The following is a 23,593-nucleotide window of genomic DNA, read 5'->3' on the forward strand; positions in this document are numbered from 1 at the left end:
CCCGTTTTATAGAAGATGACTCCCCCGTCAGTGAAGAACGCCGTCCCCAACTCAAGCGCCTCGATGTTCGCTACTCGCGTGCAGAGCTGTTGCACCTCTCTAAATCACCTCTGGTTGCACCACCAGAGGGCATGCCCGATCTCAGTGACTGGTTTGGGTAAGATATATTTTGTTGTGCCATTTTCATCCGCGTTGACACATGGCGCATACAAAGTCAATTCGAGCATACCAGCCCAGTGATGAACAAGCGAGAGGCCAAGGATCTCAATACAGGGGAGGTCGGATCGGGAAGGGAGCGACGGTATGCTGTTCGCCTGTCTGTTTCGTGCCGAATTCTTACGCATCAGGCAGGTATCGGAAAGAAGATGAGGAAAGTGGCTCGAGATCCTATCGTCCCAACTTGTCCCAAGGAGGGCCAATGGGTTCGTTCCGCTTACAGCCTGTGCGCACTGAGAGCGATCGCTTACGCAATGTGTGCTATTTTACCCGCATTCCGTCCATGTTTCTGACATTTTCATTTACAGACCGATAACTACGATAAGGACCGTTCAGCTGGACTGGCTGGTTCCTCGTTGGCTCTCCGTCGCGATCGCGAGAGAGATCGTGACACTGCACCACACCTGGCAAAACGCGAAGTTGGCGCAGCGCCACTTCGAGGAAGTGAGCGTCCACGCGATTTGAAAGACAGGGATCCAGGACGTGAGACCGCGGCAGACAGAGCAGCAGATAGAGAACGAGCGAGGGAAGCAGGAAGGCGGAGAAAAGAGGAGGAGCTTAGCGGAGAAGCTCCAAAGAAAGAGCGAGGGCGGGCTGGTGAAAGCCAGGACTGGAGAACGAAGGATGGTGAGTCATGTCAGTTCTGCCTACTATTCTCTTTTCCATCGTCCACCACACACACTTGCTGACTCTCTTTTCGTAGCCGAAGGTGCTGTAAGACGGGACGATCGGGATGCAGACCGGGAAAAAGATCGCGAGCGTGAGCGCGAGCGGGATGCTGAGTATATGCGCAAGTATGGAGACTCGTGGGTCCCAGAACCGGATCGCTACGACCGAGACCGACGAGCTCGTGACCGTGAAAGGGACCGAGATTGGGAAAGGGATCGGGACCGTGAAAGGGATAGGAGCAGAGAGAGAAGCGAATATCCTCCACGCAGTAGCGCCGGCCGAACGCCTTGGGATACCGAGAAGGAACGAGCATCCTATGATCGTCGACGGCGTGACGAACGAGAGGACCTGCGCCGCAGTGACAAGGATCGCGAGCGTGATCGAGACCGCCGACCACCATCCCCAGAGCCCCTCCGTCGGCGTCGCTCGCGTTCTCGTCAACGTTCTCCATCCCCTATAGGAGATCGTCGTCGCCGGCCCGGCGCCCGAGATGAGGTTGAGGAGAAGGAACCTGCATGGGCGACTGATGATGTCGCACCTGTTGGTGGGCTGAGAGGGTTGCTTGGCTCTGGAGAGGACAAATTACAGGCCTGGAAGAGGCAGATGAAAGAAGCAGAAGAGAAGAAAAAAGAAGCCGCCCGGACGCCGGAAGTGATTGATGATCGTGACAGCGGTGAAGAAAAGAAGGATGCTGCACCCCCGCCTGGCCTAGAGGCCGCTGCTCCAGCAGAACCCGCCCAAAATAAACGTGAGTGCCCCTTAGATGAAGGGTTTCATACCTGATGTGTTTCGTAGCTATCCCTGCTGCTGAGCCACCTTTGCCTCTCCATCTGCGTCTTGCGGGAAAGTCAGCACACGCGTTCAAGGGGATTGGTCAGGCTGCCCCCTCGACCCCGACTTCCACAGCCCAAAGCGTGGCCGATAAACTCGCCGAGATCGTTAGCGCACCAAACTATGGGCAGAATGCTCTCATCACTCCGCAACCGTCACAGGACACAATTTCCCCAACTCCATCAAGCGAAGGAAGGCAAATGTCGGTTTCTGAATTCTTTGGTGTGGGCCAAAATGGTGGTCTGACTGATGCTGCAAAGAAGGCCGCAGAACTGAATCGTCCGATAAGCAGCACGGCCACAGCACCCCCTCCTATGACCTTGTTGCCCTCTCCCACACCTACCCTTCCTCCCACAACAGGTCCCATTATGTCGTCATCGAATATGTCCAACGATGGGGCTCCGAGGGGGAGCAGGTTCGCAAAGCTATGGGACAATCGAGCCCCTGCGTCTGGATCCATGGACATGTCGTTACAGTCTAGAATGGATGAGACCGCATCCTTGGGCGGCATGCTGCAGGGTATGGCTTTGGGGGGACCGACACCGTCCACTGTGTCTCAGAACAACGAACAGCAGAGGATGAATGAACTTCTTTCCACTTTACGTGGGGTAAGCGTATCTATTAAAATGAGGGTATAGACGTCTGAATCGCTAGCAGGCGCCAACCGCGTCTCTGCCGTCTCAGGCACGCACATCTCCTATGAATGTGTTCCCCAGCGGTGCCGGTCAAGGAAATGTGGCTCAGCAGCATATTCCTACTCAAACACCATTTGGCGGCCCGTACATTGGACAGCATGAGGGCTACCCTTCAGATCGGTTGGGCGGACTAAGCCGAGGTCCCCAACCTGCCACCCACCCTCAACATCAGTACCAGCAGCTTTACGAATACAAACAACAGCAACGCGCTCAGCAGCTTCGACAGATAGAAGCGGCGCGTGAGCGCGAGCTAGCACTTCAGCAGGCTGAGAGGGAGCAAATGGAGCGCTTGCAGCTTGCAGCACAACGGGAACGTCACCTTCAGGAGATACAGCTGGAAATGAGAATGAGAGCTCAATATCAGGGATCTGCCGACTTCGAGCGCGACCAACAGCGACGCGAGCAGGCGAGACAGTATTACGAGTATCAGCAGCGTTTGATGCAACAGCAATCGCAGCAGCAAGTGCAAATCCAGCAACAGCAGCACCTTCTCAGCCAGCAACAACAACAGCAGCAGCAGCAACAGTCGCAACAAGAGCAGAGTCTTCTTTCCCAATTCCAGCAGCCTCAGGGACTATTCGGCTCGAATGCCCAGATGGACTCGAACCCATACGACAGGACTGTGGTCCGATCTGGGGACGGTCAGCGAGATCGCTCTTTGACGCGACATTCCCAGTACGAACACCTGCCAACACCTCCTGCCAGTCTCCCACAGCGGCCGCCAGGAATGGCTTCGCAGCCTTTCAACGGCTCTGTTCCGGCACCTCCGAAGCCTGTGACACCCGGGGGAATGTTCTCCGAACAGACTCTACCTTCTCAATCTAGTCTCCCTATGCGACCACAGCAAGGGTTGGTATCCCCACAATCCCAATATCCGCCGAACCTTCCTATGCAACAAAGTGCAGCACAGTTCAATAGCTTCCCTAACGCCAGCGTCCTTGGACACTCTCGCTCGGGAACATCGACCAGCATGTCCGGTTTCCCGTCTTCAGGTTCAGGCATTAATGCCGGGGGTGTCACGTATCAACAGCAACAACAATTGCAGGCTCAGCAACAGCAGAGACAGACCCAGCAACAGCTTTTGTTGAGCCAGTTCCAGGGCGGTATTCGAGGAGGATACGGCAATCCTCAAGGCGCGCCGCTCACCACACCATCAATTCAGCAGCATGGGCAACCGATTAATGGCCCCAGCCCCGGACCTGGCGGTCAACAGTTGCCACCCCATATGCTTTCTGGCAGATTGCCACCCCAATTCTAGTCGATCGCGACCGAAGATCCCAGGTTCAAACACAGCGAACAAGAAACGTCCAGTCCACCACACAGTCACACACAACCCACTGGAGCACATTCCTATCCGTTGTACTCTGTTCATTTCTCCTCAATTTCCCTTCTAGCACTCTTCTCTGCCCATCTCTCACTCCAACTGTTTTCATGTCGACTTCCACGATTCATTTGTCAGTTTTCATGTGATTTCCTCCTCCGTCTCAAATCCTCAACTTGCGATACTTTCCGAAAGACCATCTATGTCATTACGCCCTCAACGCACACGAGACGTGCCTGGTTTCTGTTCGACTTCATGTCGAAGGCAAAACCTATGTAGCTCTTTGTCTCTCCATATGGGATGCAATTAACGCCATCACCACGTATTGAGACTTCTCCACACCCGGAGCCTGACCCTGTGTGAGACCCATCAGCCCATCTGTCTAACAGTTAGGAAAAGAAAACGCACCTGTCCAACACAATCTCAACTTCTACATCTGATTCGTGATCCGATTTTACTTCTTGCCATTTCGAAATATTCCATCGAACCCACCCCCACCCAGGTTTGATCTTTTAGCAGACTCAGACTGGCATCTTTGAAGAACTGTACTCCAACTTGCCTCGGGTTTCTTGTGTGGTGCGATTACCACCAACCATTTGGATTTCAAGCTGAGCTCGTAGAGTAGTGAGAACAGTTCTGATGGGGTACACAGATGCAAAGCAAACGATGACACAACCATGTCCACAGTTTGTGGAGACGCAGATACCCCTGACACTTCTCCGTGGTGAGATCGAGGCTCCTTAGACATTGCACTGTTGAGATCATGCGCAGTGAATGAAGGCATGCTTCCCTCAGCCACGTCCGCGAAACTGAAAGGTGCGCAATACCGAGAGGTTCTCGCGGTGTATGCAGGAGCAGTGTACTTCATCGAACTTGAGTCATGCACATTCGCGTAAACGATCCAGGTAGCTTACGGGATCACTCGCGATTATCAATGGATCAGGAATTGAAGAATTCAACATGAGAGCGAGACGACGAACGGGCCGTTGGACAGACCGATGCGTAAGACTAGATGGAGGATGGGATTCTTCGGACAGGTGAGACGGATGCTCTTTCGGTCGTCTGAGAGAGTACCAATTGAGGATAGCCTCAGTCACTTCACCGCTTCCTGGAATCAGTAACACGTCTCAATCGCAGGACCGAGATGCGTACCTCCCCGCAGCCAAATCCCAAAACGAGGCAGGCTTGTCCTGAGGCATCTCCCGAGACTCTCGGAGCCACCACTTATCGAGCCAAGCATGCAAGCATTTTTGTGCGCCCTCAAAGTGGGGATTACGGTATGAGGATGCAACGAGGTGATAGTACTGCGAGAGCAGAGATTGGCCATAGTTCTGAAGGAGAGCTTGGAGGTGTGATACCTTCTCTACGCCATGGGTTTCGTAGTTCTCCCTCATAGAATGAGATAGGTTTCCAGACATGGCGTTGTGGGGAGACACGCTCGATTTTAACAGTGTATTATTGGACAATCAGCAAATACCAGCGAATATCACCATGAAATCGAGTTTGTCGTTGTTGAATAGTCCAACTTCAATGTGGAGCAGTGGCGTTCGATGAGCAGTACGATGACCCTAACGTCCTTGATCTGATCAACGCCGTCAGTCAGCTCTCCTGCGCTCCAATGGAATGGCTTGGATCTATCATGTCTCCTTCTTCCTCTTCGTTATCCTCACGGCGATTGCGGTTGTTGGAAGTGCTGCGGGCCTAGTAGCTCAGGCTTGGTTCACAGGTGGTCAGAGGCGATGGGATGTCGTGATCGTTGTGGGATCGTATATCGCGTTGGTGAGTGCTGATGTCGCAAATTGGGCTCGATGTGTATTGATCGAAGTGTAGCTTGTGATGAGCACACTAATCGTTGTCAATCGCTTATGGAGCATACGAGTCGCATTGAGTCAAATACCCAAAGCGTACATACCCGTTAAGGAGGAAGATGCCCCGAAGGTCCGTACGCTTGACGATTCGCTGCTCTTCATTGGTGCTGATTACCTGATCAGGAAGTATACAAATCGGTCCAGGCCGAGTACACTCGAGCAAGCCTGATCGCATACATTGCTCGCCCGAGGAACAAAGTTGCACCTGGTTGGGGTACGCCAGGTAATATACGCTAATACTGTCACAAGCACGGCGCTGACTTATCGCAGGTACAGACTTGGAGCATGTCTTTCTTCCTCGAGCACTTCTGGATACTGTTGCTACTGTTGATGCTGCCGCCCGCAATCTCCTTCCATCATTACCCCCTCTACGAAGCCATGTCACGGTGACCCAGCATCTAGCCCCCCTTACCGAAATATTACACGGAGAGAAGTTTCACGAACAAGTCCGGTTGTACGATGCCTTAGTTCAGAGGGCACGATATGGATATGTCGACGAGGCGCTGTTGTTGACTGAGGTTGAGTACATCGACGGTCTGCGGCTGAGCACTGAACTGGCGAAAGCGTACTGACTCTTTTCATCGTACCTCTCACGCCCACTCATGAATATTTCCAGATTCAACGCCCTATCCGTCCTTCGCCAACCACATCCCAATGTACATGCGAGAGACTTTACTTCACCCTCTCCAGGTTTGGATTTGACTAGTCTCGAGGACCCCGTTGTGAGCGGGTTAAGCTCGTGACACGTGCCGCTCCCTACGTTTTGATGACACGTGTTGCATTTGTATATTGTCCAACACGATCGCACACTCTTACTACATTCAATCTGCCCCGCCATCGCTGGCGCTGTAGGGGCGACTATACCTCTTTCATACCTATGTTGTACTTCCACTGAGCTCCCCTCACGTACAGATCCTCACAAAGAAGTAAATGCTCGTCTCAGGAAGGATGTAGAATCTACCGATCAGTGCTGGGTAGCACGTCATCAGGTGATGGTAAAGGGGTAATGGTACCAGTAGAATCATCGCTTCCTGGAGAGGCGTTTCCATCCTCCTGATTGTGTTCAGCACTGGCAGCACAGTTGTGATGTAAGTGCACTCACATCGCTGGTGGGGTGGCAAATTATGGTCATCTTTGTCATCCCGCCCCGGAGGGGTGTTGCGGAGGCGAAGACGAAGTTGGTGAGACCGACTGAGCGCAACTTGTTTGCAAAGTCTTGATCGGAACGCTCGTACTCTGGCTCGACCGGTGGTGGGGTAGGATACCATCGGTGGGCAACAAACATGTCGCACAACTCCTTCGGGTTGCGGGTTTTTCTGATGAGCCAGACACCGGCATAGTCCCATTTGAAATCTCGCCTCAAGCACTCGTTGCGAGCCTTGAGGCCGAGGTGTTTCTTCAGGTACATTTGGAGCGCAACCTCGGCACCGGTTGGAAGGCCGAAATTCAAGTCGTCACCCCAACTGTTTTCCTTCAACCACCTCCGGAGATCGTGTCTTTCCAACCAAGGGGTGATCTCTTCACGGGGGATTAAGAAGCCGGCATACATCAAGACCTAAGCTGAATGTTCTTCGAGGGAAGGAAGTATGTATGATGATGGTTGTTGGTCGGGAGCGATTCATCGACCCAAGATGATATTATATACCCATAGTGTGGAAGTAACCTTGTTTCTCTTGAAACAGCTGGCAAAATCCGCACAAGTATCTTTCGAGAGACCATCCCAAAAGGAGCACCGAAACAGTGACGGGTGACGACGGTATTCATCCGAGAACCCAACGAATTTATCAGGGTCACAGGTGGCTTTCATGCGATCTACACAGTGGCAATTCCGTCACAATTGAAAAATTCAAAACAAACAAATCAGATACAAACGGGACCACCATCATTCAAACCGCACAGGGAATACCAGCACGCGTCAAGCGGCGGCAAGAGCTTTCCGGATCGTAACTCTGGTGCGAATGACCTGACGGCCTGCGTTGGAGCCTAGACAAAGGGATCTGGACAAGCGAAACTCGCTTTGCGCAACGAGTCGCCTCCCAGTACTAGTCCTCCCCGAGCTGCTAAGGGTAGATCTCGGTCGCATCCGGCTGATCGGCGTCCTAATCTTCTCCCTCGTGGACTAGAGTAAAGGCGTGAGCATGCCGAAATTCCGAGCAGCACGCAGGTCGGCCTCGAGATGCGCTTCAGTCTTGTCAATCTCCTGCTCGAACGAGCTGATCTTGCACTCGATTCAGATCACTAACTGAGCCAGAATTTGCGGAGGCTGAACGCCCCAGAGGAGTTGAGGCTGCTGTTCATGTGGCCCAAGACTATCAGAGCGGGTTAGGTCCGATGGATGATCAGCGTGCCAGATGTAGAGACTCTTCGCTCGCGTTCCCGACTGCGTCTTGCCCTGATGAGAGAAGGCACCCCAAGACCAAGCTCGCCTACTGCGTGCCGAATAGACGCTAGCTCTGCTTTATCCTCCCTGAAAGTTGGTCTGCCGGATCTGGGAGCGAGGGTAAGGAAGGTGAGTTGGACACGGCAGTAGCACTGTCCGTCCCGCCGGAGTCGACGGGTGTAAGCTCTCCTGGTGATGCTGTCGGAGGGGTATCGTCCACTGACATGACTCTGCTGAGGTGGGCGGGCGAACTGGCACCACTTGCCGATCTCACTTCGCGCACATGAGACTTCGCTGCTACGAGCGCGGCGAGCCTCAACTGGTGCATCGTCATTCCGGCAGATCGCATGCGTACGCCGGCAATCTTGAAGCGCCCGGCGAAATTGATAAGTGCTATCCATTCGTTATGCTCGTCCTCTGAGCTGACGTGGAAGAGGTACTGTTTCTTGTGCGGGAGGATGGGACGGAAGCCGTGTTTATGCTGGCCCTGTCAGCGAGATTCACATTAATTTGCGTGTACATACCTCCAAGTTGGTGGTATTGTGGAGAGCCACATGATCCATACTCGGTCCTTGAATGACAGTAGCTGGATACCAGTGATGGTAAAGCCCAGATTGTGCCATCTCTGCTGGGGCCCTCGCTGGTCACCTGTCGCCAGAGGAGCGTGCGCGTGTTCACGAGCTTGAGGACCAACCCGTCATCCTGGGCTTGCCTCATGCTGCCTATTCCTACACCATTCCACGTGGCCCCAACGCTGGAACCGAAGTATACCGATCCCGCGAGCCCAGAACCGACTGTGCAGAAACGGAGCCCACACGGATCTCTGCCGCTCCTGCGAACGCTTCATTGCATCTATCGACCCATGAGGTGCTACACGTCGATCTTCTGTTGCCTCTTCTTCACGTGCCGTTGCTAGAGGCTATCGGGGCAGGGGAGACAGATATGCCCGAAGGTGAGTGCTCGGCTGCCGGCATGAGCGAACTCCGACTCCACCACGTCTTCGCCAAAGACATGTTGCGTAAGGTGACGTGGTCGTAAAAGTACTGTATCTCTTCAGCTCATCTCCACCCACAAGAACGTCAACCCATTTTATCGTAGCCCAACCTGGGAAGAGTGCACACCTATAGAGGAACTCGGCAAGCTCGAGCCTATTATCCAACTTGGTTAGGCATTGCATCTCACGGAATATGACTCACTATAGGGTCCGTGCCATGTTACATGCATATCTTGCTACCTTCGAGTCCCCGTCATATGCATATGGATCCTCACCAAGAAGCTAGATGCTAGGCTGCGAAGGCAATTACCTTTCCAGTGGAGATCGACTGAGTTGACAAGATAAAGTCGCAGAATATAGCTTCGGAGCTTGCGATGGAGCCAGAGGCACGCATAGTGCTGGCGTTTGATCTAGACAACATGTATGGTATGTGACACTGTACAGCGCGTCCTATCGTAAGAAGTCCTGACTGGTGACTTGCACAGTTGCTTGCGAACGCCTCCGTAATCCATCGTTAGTTGGTAAGCCTGTAGGAGTACAGCAGAAGGGATTACTCGCAACAGCTAGCTACGAGGTGCGCCTATTTGATCATACTCTTTCTCTATCCATCTCATAAATAGTCAGGCACGTGCCCTCGGCGTTGACAAACTTTGCAGTTTGTGGGAAGCGAAGAAACGATGTGCGTACCTTCTTGCCCAATAAATTGTTCATGTGGCTCATCGATTGCGATTGAGGCCCGTCTCTCATTCTCGTCAACGGGGAGGACCTCACACTATATCGATACTACTCTCGACGTGTCTTCCTCCTTGTACGGTCTGTCCTTGGGGACTGTCCGGTCGAGAAGTTAGGGATGGATGAGCTCTTCTGCGATGTCACCAACCTCGTGAAGGAGCACCTCCAAGAAACCCGTGACATCTCACCAGATCCTCGTGGCAGATGGTTTGCTCTGGCTCGTGCAGAGTCTGGGGCACTAACAGATTACAAGGGCTTCTGGTACAATCCATCTTCGGAATGTCCTGGTCACACGATTCCGCAATATGACCCCACTGTTTCTGACAACGCGACGTTACCAGAATCCATCCTTGCAGCTTCACACCTCGCGAACCACATCCGACATCTGGTACTCACACAGATCGGCCTTGGCTCTTCGGCTGGGATCGCCTACGATAAGACGATAGCTAAGCTCGTCGGTAATATGCACAAGCCACATCAACAAACGACGCTCGTTGTTTCCCCGACCGCTAGTGAAGAGTATTCGACAGTCGTTCAAACACTTCTAGATCCGCTTAACCCTCACAAACTCATGGGATTCGGTTCGAAGGCCTTGCATACGTTGAGGGATTATATAAGCACTACAAAATATCCCATCACGAGCCCCAGTACCAAGGAAGATGATAGAGACGAGTTGGCTCTAACCGTCGGACTTCTGAGAAGCAAGATGACAGCAGCACTCTTCGGTTCTCTCCTCGGTGCACAGAATGGTCAGAAGATATGGGACCTACTAGAAGGCAGAGACAACGAACCAGTCAAAATGTCTCCCGAGTTCCCCCTGACGATATCGGTTGAAGATTCGTTTGACCAGCAACGTGGAACCCTGGACTGGTCCGGCGTTCTGACCGAGATCGAAACGTTGGCAAATAGTCTACTGAGACGACTGGAAATTGAGCTCGTTGACGGAGGTGAACTCGAAACTCTTGGGAGGGAAGCAGTTAAGCCGGACAGACGAAGGAAATGGCAACGCTATCCGTCACAGATCAGACTCACCATACGAGGTGGTCACTCTCGCCAGATTGCTTACAACGCTAACCGCGAGAGTCGATCGGCTCCCTTGCCTGTTCCCGTTTTTGACTTGGATATTCCACGAACAGAACGAGCACAAGGACTGATTCGTCAACCACTAGCGGGACTTGCGAAACAGATCCTAGACAAGGGCGGCGAACCGGTTGAGAAGTATGAATTTAGCATGTGAGTGGGTGTCCCAGCCCCATTATTGAGCGCGTCTCATATGCGGTCAGTATCAATATCGCGGTTACAAATTTGCAAACCACAACCCCGACCAAAGCAATCAATGCGTTCTTTGCAGCGTCGCCCTGGGACAAGCAAGAGAACAAGAGGATCCGGCATTCACACGAAGCCAAGGAGCCTGCATCTAGCAATGGGTCCAAGCGTCGTCGTCGGACGTTACCGCCTGATATTGACATCAATATGATCAAAGAGCTCCCTGCAGACATTCGAGACGAGGTGGTTCGGGAGTATGGCATCATTGAATTCGAGGAACCTCCCAGTAAGATCATCAAGCGCGATGTCACAGAGCATACTCTCGAGCTTGCAGACGATGTCAATCAGGCTTCAGCTACTCCAGAGTCCAACACCGTCGCCGATGGCAAAAAATTATCCTCAGTCCTGGAATCAATGTCAGACGATGGATGCTGGACCTCGGATGATGACGACAAGAAGGCAATGACGCCATGTACCCTCTGTGGTGCCGTGATATTCGATTGGTCCATGGCGGCACATATGACCTACCATTCGGGATCTTGACCAGAAATGCTATATGGAACTGGATCAGTCGACCCCCTTGTATCGGGGGAAACGGATGGTATAAATACGCTGATAATCTTCCTCTAACATTCTATCCAGTCGACTTCCTGCGATGTTCAAGTCGAACGATCGCACGTCTGCAAGATCACGAGGAATAATCCATGTGTGGCCATCTTGCATCCAACGTCGTCCCGTTTTTTCGATTCTCGACGTAAGTATTTGCTCATTTAATTTTCGGTCGTTTGGGAGACATTCTTCACCCGTGAGCTGAATACGTAATTTGAGTAGGCGCCATCATCCTTGTATAGTGCTACCTTATATTTCCATTCCCTGGCTCTAGGATGGGTCTTCCACGATAGATGTACGTGAATCCATTAAAACATAAATTACTAGTTATATTTCTCGATAATACATATCCACTCACTCACACACCGGTCCACACCGGTTTTTTCATCGTATAGTCTCAGGACTCCACGGCACACTGATACAGGAGTATGGTTACCACCGAATTTTACCATGAAGAGCGACGCAGAGGCATCACAAGTGGAGCCAACTCCGAGAAAAAAAAAGCATGGTAGTGACAACACTGCCGAGAAGAATAGGACGAGTCGTTATGGCGGAGGGTAGCAGGCTGATCAGAGAACATAGACGCTGATATCGCCGTAGGCCTCGTCCTGCTCGACAGTGATCAAACTCTTAGTTGCCAACACTAGCGAGGAGTCCAGTCAGCCATGGCTCCCAGATCCAACGATAATCCACCGCGAAATGAGTGCATCCATGACATACCAAGGCAATTGTAGAAAGCACTCGCAGCCACGTGTTTTGTCTTGGCTCCTTCGGGCAAGACTCCATCGAGCGTGATCCCAGTTGGGCCAGCGCCGGGAGGAAGCCCATGCTGCGCTGCATTCCGTGCAGTTTTGATCCACCTTTAGAGCCATGCCAAATCAGTCCAACGCTTACACATGATCAAGAAATGCACGAGCTCTAGGAAGTTATACGAGTTTCTTTCCAACGTTGCCGGATCTTGTGATAGGGACTGACTCTGCGACTGTGTTTGATTCAGAAGAGGTGCCTCTGATCTTTATCATAAGCAGAAGACGAAGAAGACGGTGTCCAAACGACGCACCGACGAAACCCCCGAACTCTTCAAGGGGTCCTGCAGCCGCAGCACCAAAAGATTGCCTGGGAGTTGAGCCGAGTTCAGATGGAATCAGAGAGCCTTCACGGCTCCCACGCCTCCCCCTGCCGGGAATTAGTTGGAAGCCTAACAAACCTCCGGAATCTTACCTTGAACCGGATATGCTGCCTTCAGGTCTCGGAGAAAATAGTCCCACCATCCCGTCGCTGGATCGCGCGCCGGTCACACTGAATGGTGCCCACGACGAACTGGGACCACCGTCGACGTCCAGATTGTCCCACGGGAGAGAATTGCTCTTTTGACTGATTTCGTGGAGGATAGAGGCACCACGGCCTTGCTCGACCTAGACAACCAGTCAGTCGGAGGGTAAATATTAGGAAGTGGCTTGTACCGAGTTTGTTAGAGAAGGACGAAGGATGCTCTTTGGTGTCCTTGTTTGGTTCAGACCAGGGTCGTTCGAGTTCATATCTTCATACTCATATTCTATTAAATGCTTCAGCCTCGGCATTTTCATCAAGGTGAATGAGACGATACGTGGCTGTTCCCAACCCTGCGCCTGAAGATCGTCATCTGGATAGACGATCATACCATCCCCACGCCCATGCTCGACTTCTTGAGCAACATCGACACGACGGCGAACAGTGCGTTCATCTAGAGACGATGAGATAGATGCAAAAGACATTGGTACAAAAAACCTTGCCTTCTGCTTCTTCTTCCCAGCGCCTCTTTCTCGCTTCAAGGTTGGACTTGATGACGTTAGCGAAGCACTCTCGCAACTCGGGCGCTTCATCTATGCAAGATTAGTCTGGCCTCAACTCATGCATGCAAAATTGCTAACATGCATCTGGAATATCCTTGAAAAGAAGGTCCATCACCCAAGGCTTTGGCGCTTTATCTTGAGCTTCAGCCCTGGCTGTGAGCATATTGTCGTGGTAACCCTCACTATTCCAGTATGTTGTAAACGATATGATCTCCTTCTGCTTCGAGAAAGGGCATACCGATTAGCTACGAGCTCGGCATCAGTCAGCTCCGTCCTCGCATCCAACAACAACCGAACTCGCTTCTTCTTTTTCTTTGCTACTTCGAGCTGCTCCCCAGGACGTTTGATCCCAGGAGGCAGAGCATCAAGCTCATCCACGCTAGGAGGACTTTCCTGGGAGTGCGTCAAAGACGGCGTACGCTCACGCCCGAGCTGTTCGTTGCTGCCATTAAGACCCTATGAAGATTTGGTCACATGGGAGAAGTCTAGCACTTGGTGAACTTACGAGCTTGCGGGGTTTGCGGTGAGGACCAGCCGTCATGTCTTTTCTGATAACTGACGATAGATTTTCTGAAGGCGAAGCGGGGACGGGTTCTACCCAGTTCATATCAATATCGAGACCGAGATCGAGCTGAGCACCAGGGCTGCATGTATTCAGCATATGCTTCCTTAAAGGAAAGTTTTCTCACCCAGCTTCCTCTCCACCCCATCCCTGGGCAGCCCAGCCTTCATCTTCAAGCCCAAGACCTAGATTGATCCTTCCGTCTTGATCAATGCCGCCATCTGCAAGTCCGAGGTCGATATCAGATATGAATGGCTCATTTCCAGAAGACGGCACGTGGCTGCCCGCCCCGCCTATCCGGGAGGAACGGGGTACAGCGGAGGATGAGTCGTGCCCCCTTGTGGGTCCGAAATCGAAGTTGAAGTCGAAATCATAGTCGTGCATCATAGAAACGTCTGGAGCATCAAGGATGTGCGATTCATCGAGAGTGATATTGCGGGGATTCTCTGCGGGTGACCAGGATATCAGTAATCGTCACATCTTTATGGGAATGACGTACTTCGAGGAGCGGGAGTGAGTGTGCCGTGTTCTTCCCATTCCTGAGCAGCTGTTAGAACCAGCGACCATTCCCTCTAAAGCAAAGCTATCAGCTCCACCTTGTTCATGGCGGCAAAGTCAAAGTTGAAATCGAAGTCGATATTGAAGTCAATCGCTGTCCTATCTCCGGCATCAGGAAGAGTGATCATATCTGCCCTACATATGCCAGACGTTAATCAACATGTGTCAATGAGGTAGGTGTATGCGCCCTGACCTAATGGTCCCCTGAGGCATCTCGAGGGCCAGCGCGCCGCTCTCCGCATACATGGCGTTGACGGCTTTCTTCAAGTTAGTAAACGTATGGGTGACATCCGCAGCCCAGATATCGTGTCGCGCGTGATAAACGCTGGAAACATGTATGTGTCATGCGCATACCAGTGACGCGAGAGAGCGAACGAACCGAATGACACCAACCATGAGGTTCGCGCTCAGCCTCAGAGCAAGGGGCTCTGGAGGCGAACTGATCATCTCGCATAGTTGGGGGATATCCGCAGAAAGAATGCCTTTACGCGGTAGCTTGCGAAGGGCAGATTTCGAACCGAGGGTAGCGGCCAGCCTGAGAGACGCGTCAGAGGGGCATGGACGCGTTTCTTAGATGGGACAGGGGATGTACCAAATGAGACCGAAGCCAGAATCACGCCGCTGCAACAATTCTGGAGTGAAGAACATGGTTAGAGTACGTCGGCCAGCAAAGGTTGTCCAGGAGGAGGAGGGATGGATGAGACGAGGTACGGGGACGAAAGAGACATCGCGTTCGAGGGTAGATGTCTTATACGGACTGGAGGAACGCGCCGCAATGACCTAGGTGTGTGAAGAGTGGCCAGGAATGGAAGGTGAGAGGCCCGTGCGCGTACTTCGAAAGCGCGTCTCGTGTGAAGAGCGTGATTATCCAATGTCATTCGAAGACCCTCATTCCAGTGTCTTCCGATCACCGATCGGGGGTGGTTGACAACTCCGAAATCCGCCTGTTGAGCTAGGACACCGGGACAAACGTAGCATAATGAGCATATTCGTCGGACCTATTGAACAAGGACGGCAAGCAAGAGGAAACCACCGCAAGAGAACAGATGACCTCCCCAAGTTCACCGTGAAATGTGACATCGAGAAAGAATAAGTAAGGAATGGATACGGCACGAGTGAAGCATCCGGTGAAGCGAAAAGGATTTGAGGAGGTCCAAGGACAAATAAAGAAGAATGTATCATGATTATAAGCCAAGGGTACTGAGGTGCATGGGCGTCAAGAGAGGATGAGCGCTTATTCCCAGAGGGTCCGAGAGCGCTAAGCCACACAATGGTAAGAACTGTACAGTACCGTAATTGCTTCCGAGAACTTTCGGTCCTCGACTCGTGCACAACGTCCGCTGTACGACACCCACCGCCGTTCTACTCGCGCATCTCCGACTTCCACCATGGCTGAACAGGCGAGTCTGTCGAGCATGTGCTGCCCGGATTTTGACTGATCGTATATCGCAGATCGAGAAGGCCTACCAGCAACAGCACCTCTTCCAGAACGCCAAGCGGGGTATGCAGTATGGTCCGAAGACGATGAGTGTAGGATGCTAATCGAGGGTTATGACAGTGGGCGGAAAGGTCTCCACCAAGACTAAGCGGTGGTACAAGGATGTTGGTCTGGGATTCAAGACGCCTGCTGAGGCAATTAACGGTACCTACATCGGTGAGTCTTACGGTGTTCAGTGGTCAGGGCACGCTGCTCATGACCGTACGACATAGACAAGAAGTGCCCCTTCACTAGCGACATCTCCATCCGTGGCCGTATCCTGACTGGCCGTGTTGTCTCCACCAAGATGACGCGTACGATCATCATCCGGAGAGATTATCTTCACTATGTCCCAAAATACAGTGCGTCGCCTTGTACACCATGTTCCCAAACAGAAAGCCAACTGATGTCGGTGCAGACCGTTACGAAAAGCGACACAAGAATCTTGCTGCACACGTTTCCCCCGCCTTCCGTGTTGAGCTGGGCGATATGGTCACTGTCGGCCAATGCCGGCCGTTATCCAAGACCGTCCGTTTCAACGTTCTGCGTGTAGCGAAGAGCAAGGAAGCGACCAAGTCCTTTGAGAAGTTCTGAGGAGAGGATGGGGTTTGGACCCGTGTTCGGACCAGGCAACTGCATATACTTTCATATGGGTCTGTGTCTTCCACTGATAGGCTAGTGGGATGCGCTGCATGTAGCAGGTTATGCAACTTTTATGAGCCTATGATGACCTCCTCAGTATGCCTGCCCGCTTGTCTTATTCAGACCTCTGGATGTATGAGTAAAGCACGGTTCCTGCGCAAAGTACTGCCTTGGTTCAGTTCCATCAAACCTCGGAAATGCCCCTGTCAAGCGATCGAGAGTATCTGTGCACGGATTGTTGACTATTTGCATGAGGGCATGGTCTGTGAATGTGTGCTGCTAACAGAATGTCTCTTGGTTTGAGCGTAAGGTAATACATGAGATGATGATACAGCTTCGCCTGTGAATGTCCAAAGATACGCGAGGAGAGCAACTCCTACATATTAACCAGCAAAACTCAGTAGCTGCCACTTCAGATATTCCATCCTCAACGGCCCATCCACAGCACGCAGAGGTGTTAGTAGTTGGCACTCGCGATAGACCATGTTGATCAGTTCCCCCGCACCCGAAAGGTGTGCCACTTGAACGCTTGTTGCATGACAGACTAATAGAAGGTTCGACAGATCCAACCTAGAATCAATAGCGGTGAAAGCTACTATATCAGGCCCGGGTGCATAGCCCGGATGAACTCTCTTTATGGTATGGTGTTGAGTGTAACCTGAACGGGGAGTCGCGCATCCGGGTGCCGGGGAGATGCTTGACAAGACTCCCTGCAAGTGATCAGTGGGCCAACTAAATTGGGTTATCTCACAACAAAGCGCTTCTCGCGATAATTCTGATCTCAGTGGGTTTTGATCCAGCGGCGACTTCTTGTCACGTATGTACCGATGTGTGATGCATTCTTCTTGTGCGATGTTTAAATTTTTTAGAAATAAAATAAAACAAAACAAAAAATAAAAATAGGATATCCGTATTAGTCGATAATCGATCGGGCAACCCCGGACTTCTTACTGTGCACCGCGGCGTCAGGCCGTTGTTGTGTACATCGCTGGCATCGAGCATTTATTCACACAAGACACACTATCGGCAAAGCGTTAATCACAACGTTTGAGATTACTGACGGCAAGGCATAATACACGTGATCGACGGTATTCGCAAATTTCGAGGCGAACGGGGACAAGAACAGACGGAAACGAACAGGAGTGAAACAGAGTGTAAGTAAGCGCAAAGTATTGACATGCACCAGGAACGGTCGGCAGAGGAAGAGCAGTTATGCAAAAAGGGCGCGAGGGAAAAACGGCCTCCTCGCTCTTGATCTTTCGGTTGACACACACCCGGACCCGTTCACCACAAGTGTAAAGAAGACCAAAACGCGAAAACGACGAGGACAGGGGAGCGACAGGCCAGGAGAAAGGACCAATTCGGGGAGACGAGCTGGGAACACCCTTCAGCACCAATATTCAATTCAGCATATCGACCCTGGGCGCGATGGCCCTTTTCCGGCAGAGGGGCGGATTTGCGGAAGGTTAATTCGGCATCGGATCTCGGGCAACGGTGGCTCAGGGCGGTGATTGATGATCGGGTATTGGAGCCTGACAAAAGAAGTCGGGGAGCGGGAGTTATGGTGCGGTTGACCAAGCCTCATACGGGGAGGACGGGCGCAATGAGCTTGTTAATGTATTTGTGGGATGGTGAGGGGGCATGGGTTGGATTGGATTGGATTGGATTGGATTGGATTGGATTGGGGCGCGGGCGAAGGTGTTCGGGGGTTGAGGGAAGAGAGGGCGAAAGGCCAGAGAGAAGCGACACAGTGGAGGGTAGACACGCTCCTTCCGATAGATTAGATAATAGTACAGGCCGTCCCACAAGCCTGGGGCTCCAGGTCGTGGGACGGCGATTTGGACGACGATGTCGACCACGTGCTCGACAGGCAAGCTTGTGCTATGCAGTTGCGGGAGGACTCTGCAGGGGCATCGCACTGTCGAACTTCAGTCAGTACTAGATCGAGAGTAGAAAAGCGGTGGTCAGATGGAGAAGTTGAAAACTGGGTTATGGAAAGTAGGACACACCTCTTCCGCTTGGCCTTTGTCATCTCCTTCCTGAGGGCTGGGCCATCGAGCGGCTTCAGCAGCTCAAATGCGCAAAGGAGATCTTCCGATACACTCATACATGCGCCGTAGTTGTCGAATTCTAGAATGTGCATCAGGACAACCATATCGGTATTGATCAACAAACAGCGCACCTCCACAATAGTTCGGTGCGCTGAACACCGTAACCAGCGTGCGATCATTCCAGAACTCATATCCGTCCTCGACGACCATATGCGCACGACAGACGAGGTCCATATCGTACCTCTCCAAAAAGTCCTGTATGACCCGCTTTCCAAAGCAGAAGCTCACGCCACGCTCATTATCCTCCCAGTCTTGGGCGGTATCGGACGGATCAGACCAGAGGAGGTCGTTCAAAAGACCGTAGTCAGGCACGTCGGTTGGCCGCGCGATGCGACGGATGTCGTCCATGTTGTTGAGCGAGGGTGAGAGGCCACCGTGGACGCAGAAGATCTTTGAAGCTACGATGGACGCGATTGGGAGTGCGTTAAACACGTCGATAAAGGTCTTCCAGACCTTGAGCGAGGCACGACGCTTGCATTCGTCGTAGAAGCCGTACACTAGAAAATGATCGATCAGTATCACGGAGGCGGATCAGCAGTTGATGAGGACATACCCCGTGTCACGTTTGCGCACTCGTGGTTTCCCCGTAACATGAAAAAGTTTTCTGGGTACTTGATCTTGTAGCAGAGAAGGAGGAGAATCGTTTCTAGACTCTGCTTTCCTCTGTCGACGTAGTCGCCGAGGAACAGGTAGTTCGCCGCGGGGGGGAATCCGCACATCTCAAACAATCTGATCAGATCCGCGTACTGTCCATGAACATCACCGACAATTTTGACAGGGGGGCTGAGTTCGATGAGCGTCGGCTGAGAGAGGAATATATCGCGCGCTGCGAGGCAGATGCTCGTGATCTCGCTTGTCTTGAGGGGAAGAGACTTGGACACTTTGCCTGTGTATGCCGTGGAAATGAGCCGGGAGATCAGGCCATCGATGTCAATGGTGCTCGCATTGGCGGATGCAGGGACGGAAGAAGCGGAAAAGGAGGCAGAGATGGGGGATGCAGAGGGAGGGAGGGAGGCGCCGAAGGGTGCGTTCGGGTTCGCGTTGGCCAGAATCGTCGGGTTCGTTGGTGGATCGACAGGCGGGGATTGAGCGTCATCAGGTGGGGAATCGCCTGGTGGGCTGGCGGTGGGAGGTCCCGGGGAGGGCATGCGCTTGAGTGGACCATTCTTGGGCCGTGGGGAGGATGTAGCTTCAGCTGTCGTGGTCGTGAGGGTAGGGATGACGTTTATCGCTGGGGGTGGTGGGGCACGCGTCGTCCCCACACTTTGTCCGTTTGTTGTCCCGTTCGACCGAGATGCAGACTGGCTGCGGGAACGGAGGGATCCCAAGCTCTGACTGTCCTTTCCCTCCTTGGCATCTTTGGATGTTGTTGACGACGCCTGGTCGACCCCGTTCGAAGCGGCCTTGCTGTCTTTATCCTTGTGGACTGCTGACGGTAGGGGCATAGGGGGAGGTAGCGCGTCATCTGCATGGGTGTGGGAGGACGGCTCCTTGGATGAGAAGCGCTTCATCTTCTTGGAGGGCTGGTTACCCATTGTTTGGTCGTGTTGTTGTTGAGGACGTGGTGGATGAGATGCTTATCGATAGGCCGAGCAGCCTAGCGGTGCTCGATGATGATGTCGACGAGGATGGAGACGATGACGAGGCTTCTGAAGACGACGAGGAAGAGGAGTGAAAGAGGAGAGGACGTCGAGGTCGAAAGGGGAGAGAGAAGGGGGAGGATTGGGTGTGTCGGGTGACAGGAACAGCGTCCGGGAGCGCATCTTGAGCGGTGTTGCTCAAAAACTCAGCCACTAAACCCCCGTTGTTCTCCCCTGCACACGCACCCCCCTTGCTTTCTCTTACTCCCCACGCACAGAGTGCACACACACATCAGAACGCGTGCTATCCATATTTCAACAACGTATATTCCATATGTGTAACACGCTATAAACACGATATTCGTCTAGTCTATCACACTCATACGTTTGACACTCATCACGCAGTCCGCTCACTATCTATGAGTGCAGTGCAGCGCGGGGGCCGCAAGACGCGTCTCAGCGCCGACCCTGCAGTCATTACCGTTCTTCCTCCGAAAAGCATACGACGTGATTAATCTGCACTGAGCTTCCTCCCTGAGCCTGGGCCATCATACCACGTGGCCATTTACTGTCATTGTCATCCATTGTGAAAGCTGATATCGACTGAAAGATGTCATTATCTACTCTTTGGGATATTCAAGGTCCGTCCCGCACTTGTCCGATCGCTGATAAAGCTCCACAAACCCGGGGTGGATGTTCTCTCCAAGACAGTCTTGGCACATAACCTTATTGTTCAATCCGTTACCTCTACAGGCCGATCTAGTCTTGACAGCCGCTCAGGAATGCCCATTCAGCTATAGATCAAAGCCTGCAAACTCACGACTGTCCTCCTCAATGACTTTCAGCTGGAACTGAATCCGGCATCACTCTTTCGTTTATTCTTCAAAGTGACGAATTTATCTCAGAATCCCGCCCTGTACACGATCATATCTGATATCCTCTCTCCCTGTCTGCTGGCTTCTTGACTGGAGTTGTCTCGCCCACCGGATCACGAACAGCCCTGGGAATCGTTCTCCCGCCTCGGGCGTAATCGTGCTTTGCTGGCATGTTATGCCTGATTCTGCCTGAACACCAGCTACTGTAGACTTAGGCATGGTGCTCGTCACTCATCCAATATACCTGTACATCCAGCATCCGCCAGAACAAGACGACCAGAACTGTTCATCGCAGGCGCACAGGTTATCTCCCTGTTTTCATTACAATCAATCGACCATTATGTCTGCTACCGGAGACGATCTGAAAGGCGACATCCACATGCTCGCAACCGTGTGTATAATTTCTACTATCATCCCCCTGAGGGAACGTTCTAACCCCTTTCGCTCACCTCACACTCAGATCAAATACAAACCTGGTACGCTCTCCACCGTGCTGCCTTTTGTCAAAGCGATCCAAGACGAAGCTGCCGGAGATCCGAACTGCCTGCGCTACGAGATCTTGGTGTATGAGCCGACGGATTCGTTAGTTGTATGTCTTCCCTGACCTGCTTGCTCCTTTTGCATCCCGACCGCGAGAAGGCTGTCAGCTGAGAAAGGGGACGCAGGTCGTGGAGAGCTATAAGAGCAAAGCAGCTATTGATGCGTACGTCCTGCCTTATATCGTTTGCGAGACGCCGACACAGGACGTACAGACATATCGCCGGTCCAGCGCACACAAAGTACTGGGAGGAATGTGAGAAATACATTGTCGTAAGTTCGTTGCTGTGACTGGTCATGAGATGGTCCATCTAATGAGTGGGATACGGGGATGGGCGATAGGACAAATATTGGAAGTTTTACTCCAAGTATTCATGAGTGAGCACGCTGCGCTGGGTTCAGGGGTACGAAGTCAAGAATGTACACTACGAGATGGGCGCTTGTATTTCCCTCACCATATCGATCTGTCTTCCCAGCCCTGACCCCCGAAGTTTCAAGACAGATTACAGCATACCCGAAGAAAATGAATGCCGAAATGCCGGAACCCAGACCCATATTTCGTCTATAGGCCCCGTAGTACGAAGCTACAAGCGAACTTCCCACGAATTCTTTGCATTCCTTATCTGCCCGCCTTGCAACTTTGATCATAAGACATCCAATCAACAGCTCGCTCCACATCAAAGAACGGATCACCTCTCCACGTGATACTTTCAGGGATTTGTTCACCATGTGAGGTGGCGGCCAGTGTCCGACATGAACAAGATCCCAGAGATTGTGCTCGCGATACTCACCCAAGCAGATCTCACGCACACACCAGAAAGATCAAGCAGCTTGTCATGTTCATCCAGACCAATATGCCTTCGAGGACTGCTTGTGCCAGGCGCGCATGTATGAACGGTGAAGGTGTTCGAATTAGTGGGAAAGTTTCGGTTAAGTATAGAAGCAACGTTATCAGGATCATCGTTGCCCATCTTGGGCTTTACTTCCCCTAATATTTTTGCATGGGGATTGCCGAAACCATTGCGATACCATCAGTCACCTCGTTGTATTGTGTGGACTGGTATGTAACAGTAGTTGGTGGGTCTCCCCTATGCTATAGGGTTGTACACAGAGTACAAGGACGCACCTGAGGACAAATTGCAGCAAGCAAGGGGTAGACTCTACTTCCAATAGGAATAGCCCGAAGAACATGACGGGATACTTTCAGACACGAAAACAGGTGATGCCCTGCTTGACCCCCATGCACTTCTAGGGTACAGCCGGTCAAATCGGACGATTTGCGTCCGCGACAAAGAGTGCCTTCCTTTTGGAGAGTCGGCTCCGAAGTGAGGGGTCCTGCGTGTTGATGCCTGACCAGTCAATAGTATTATTTATTTTTGAGAAGTCAAATACACACCCAAATGGAAGAGCAAATGAAAGAGCAAACTGAAACGGTCCTGTCCTCAGAGTGAATAATAATTAGCTTTTCACTCAAGTAAGAATATCGCTTTTCCTTGGTCGAAAAGTTATATCATCCGCAGGACCCCTTAACAGAACCAGGATTAGTCCGGAGTCGGCCCCAACACTCTATAGAAAAGAGGACAGATAGTAAGGGAGGGGTACCGGACGAATTTTCTCCAAAGAAGGGCCACTGTGGAAATTCTGTCTCCGTATTGGGGGTTCCAAACGATCTCATTGAGACCCAGCGCGACAATGACGGTAAGACCCACCGGTCTTGTTTCTGACGTTGTACTACGTAGACGAGATACGTCATGATATGTCTATCCCGCGAGAGTCTTCTTCTTCGGGTCTGTTCTCTGCCAGCAGGATTACGACAACAAGTCTTTGTGCGTTGACGT

The 23,593-nt window shown here is 52.1% G+C and overlaps 11 protein-coding genes across 11 annotated transcripts; 4 read left to right on the forward strand and 7 right to left on the reverse strand.

Annotated features, from left to right (window-relative positions):
• Window positions 1-39: 39 nt before the first annotated feature.
• DACRYDRAFT_24811 (uncharacterized protein) lies at window positions 40-1,584 on the reverse strand. Its single transcript, XM_040773864.1, has 5 exons — window positions 920-1,584; window positions 525-843; window positions 352-472; window positions 215-301; window positions 40-157 (listed from the first exon to the last, which is right to left on the reverse strand). The coding sequence occupies exons 1-2, from the start codon at window positions 1,196-1,198 to the stop codon at window positions 775-777; spliced, it is 348 nt and encodes a 115-aa protein (XP_040624760.1). The 5' UTR covers window positions 1,199-1,584; the 3' UTR covers window positions 40-157; window positions 215-301; window positions 352-472; window positions 525-774.
• Window positions 1,585-4,060: 2,476 nt separating this feature from the next.
• On the reverse strand, window positions 4,061-5,255 carry DACRYDRAFT_71540 (uncharacterized protein; the record flags this gene model as incomplete). The annotated part of the gene is made up of 6 exons (XM_040775948.1): window positions 5,091-5,255; window positions 4,885-5,036; window positions 4,647-4,836; window positions 4,292-4,594; window positions 4,141-4,241; window positions 4,061-4,087 (listed from the first exon to the last, which is right to left on the reverse strand). Coding segments are annotated over exons 1-6 (831 nt in total), but the record flags the coding sequence as incomplete, so codon positions are not given.
• Window positions 5,256-5,319: 64 nt separating this feature from the next.
• DACRYDRAFT_58608 (uncharacterized protein) lies at window positions 5,320-5,837 on the forward strand (the record flags this gene model as incomplete). The annotated part of the gene is made up of 3 exons (XM_040775507.1): window positions 5,320-5,511; window positions 5,563-5,670; window positions 5,724-5,837. Coding segments are annotated over 3 exons (414 nt in total), but the record flags the coding sequence as incomplete, so codon positions are not given.
• A 720-nt stretch (window positions 5,838-6,557) lies between these two features.
• On the reverse strand, window positions 6,558-7,149 carry DACRYDRAFT_111384 (uncharacterized protein; the record flags this gene model as incomplete). The annotated part of the gene is made up of 2 exons (XM_040769222.1): window positions 6,558-6,653; window positions 6,703-7,149. The coding sequence occupies 2 exons, from the start codon at window positions 7,147-7,149 to the stop codon at window positions 6,558-6,560; spliced, it is 543 nt and encodes a 180-aa protein (XP_040624763.1).
• A 249-nt stretch (window positions 7,150-7,398) lies between these two features.
• Window positions 7,399-7,898, reverse strand: DACRYDRAFT_24814 (uncharacterized protein; the record flags this gene model as incomplete). Its single annotated transcript, XM_040773865.1, has 1 exon — window positions 7,399-7,898. A coding segment is annotated over one exon (204 nt), but the record flags the coding sequence as incomplete, so codon positions are not given.
• A 40-nt stretch (window positions 7,899-7,938) lies between these two features.
• On the reverse strand, window positions 7,939-8,667 carry DACRYDRAFT_24815 (uncharacterized protein). Its single transcript, XM_040773866.1, has 2 exons — window positions 8,505-8,667; window positions 7,939-8,461 (listed from the first exon to the last, which is right to left on the reverse strand). Exons 1-2 carry the CDS (start codon window positions 8,541-8,543, stop codon window positions 8,048-8,050), a joined length of 453 nt encoding a protein of 150 aa, XP_040624765.1. The 5' UTR covers window positions 8,544-8,667; the 3' UTR covers window positions 7,939-8,047.
• Window positions 8,668-9,348: 681 nt separating this feature from the next.
• DACRYDRAFT_111386 (DNA/RNA polymerase) lies at window positions 9,349-11,515 on the forward strand (the record flags this gene model as incomplete). Its single annotated transcript, XM_040769223.1, has 5 exons — window positions 9,349-9,400; window positions 9,460-9,548; window positions 9,599-9,653; window positions 9,709-10,939; window positions 10,990-11,515. The coding sequence occupies 5 exons, from the start codon at window positions 9,349-9,351 to the stop codon at window positions 11,513-11,515; spliced, it is 1,953 nt and encodes a 650-aa protein (XP_040624766.1).
• A 635-nt stretch (window positions 11,516-12,150) lies between these two features.
• DACRYDRAFT_119082 (uncharacterized protein) lies at window positions 12,151-15,411 on the reverse strand (the record flags this gene model as incomplete). The annotated part of the gene is made up of 18 exons (XM_040770720.1): window positions 12,151-12,224; window positions 12,302-12,415; window positions 12,476-12,589; window positions 12,642-12,757; window positions 12,803-12,996; window positions 13,045-13,136; window positions 13,188-13,304; window positions 13,354-13,443; window positions 13,492-13,595; window positions 13,652-13,869; window positions 13,919-14,057; window positions 14,103-14,421; window positions 14,475-14,514; window positions 14,572-14,668; window positions 14,727-14,858; window positions 14,913-15,068; window positions 15,126-15,313; window positions 15,367-15,411. The coding sequence occupies 18 exons, from the start codon at window positions 15,409-15,411 to the stop codon at window positions 12,151-12,153; spliced, it is 2,349 nt and encodes a 782-aa protein (XP_040624767.1).
• A 481-nt stretch (window positions 15,412-15,892) lies between these two features.
• On the forward strand, window positions 15,893-16,786 carry DACRYDRAFT_24816 (uncharacterized protein). The gene is made up of 5 exons (XM_040773867.1): window positions 15,893-15,933; window positions 15,986-16,034; window positions 16,092-16,187; window positions 16,244-16,372; window positions 16,429-16,786. The coding sequence occupies exons 1-5, from the start codon at window positions 15,922-15,924 to the stop codon at window positions 16,602-16,604; spliced, it is 462 nt and encodes a 153-aa protein (XP_040624768.1). The 5' UTR covers window positions 15,893-15,921; the 3' UTR covers window positions 16,605-16,786.
• A 1,001-nt stretch (window positions 16,787-17,787) lies between these two features.
• DACRYDRAFT_84222 (phospho protein phosphatase PPZ) lies at window positions 17,788-20,457 on the reverse strand. The gene is made up of 4 exons (XM_040776666.1): window positions 19,317-20,457; window positions 18,835-19,260; window positions 18,662-18,782; window positions 17,788-18,590 (listed from the first exon to the last, which is right to left on the reverse strand). The coding sequence occupies exons 1-4, from the start codon at window positions 20,296-20,298 to the stop codon at window positions 18,581-18,583; spliced, it is 1,539 nt and encodes a 512-aa protein (XP_040624769.1). The 5' UTR covers window positions 20,299-20,457; the 3' UTR covers window positions 17,788-18,580.
• A 1,101-nt stretch (window positions 20,458-21,558) lies between these two features.
• Window positions 21,559-22,015, forward strand: DACRYDRAFT_111390 (uncharacterized protein; the record flags this gene model as incomplete). The annotated part of the gene is made up of 3 exons (XM_040769224.1): window positions 21,559-21,609; window positions 21,679-21,807; window positions 21,884-22,015. 3 exons carry the CDS (start codon window positions 21,559-21,561, stop codon window positions 22,013-22,015), a joined length of 312 nt encoding a protein of 103 aa, XP_040624770.1.
• Window positions 22,016-23,593: the final 1,578 nt, after the last annotated feature.

The sequence above is a fragment of the Dacryopinax primogenitus genome (assembly GCF_000292625.1).
Source record: "Dacryopinax primogenitus strain DJM-731 SS1 chromosome Unknown DACRYscaffold_21, whole genome shotgun sequence".
Classification (NCBI taxonomy): domain Eukaryota; kingdom Fungi; phylum Basidiomycota; class Dacrymycetes; order Dacrymycetales; family Dacrymycetaceae; genus Dacryopinax; species Dacryopinax primogenitus.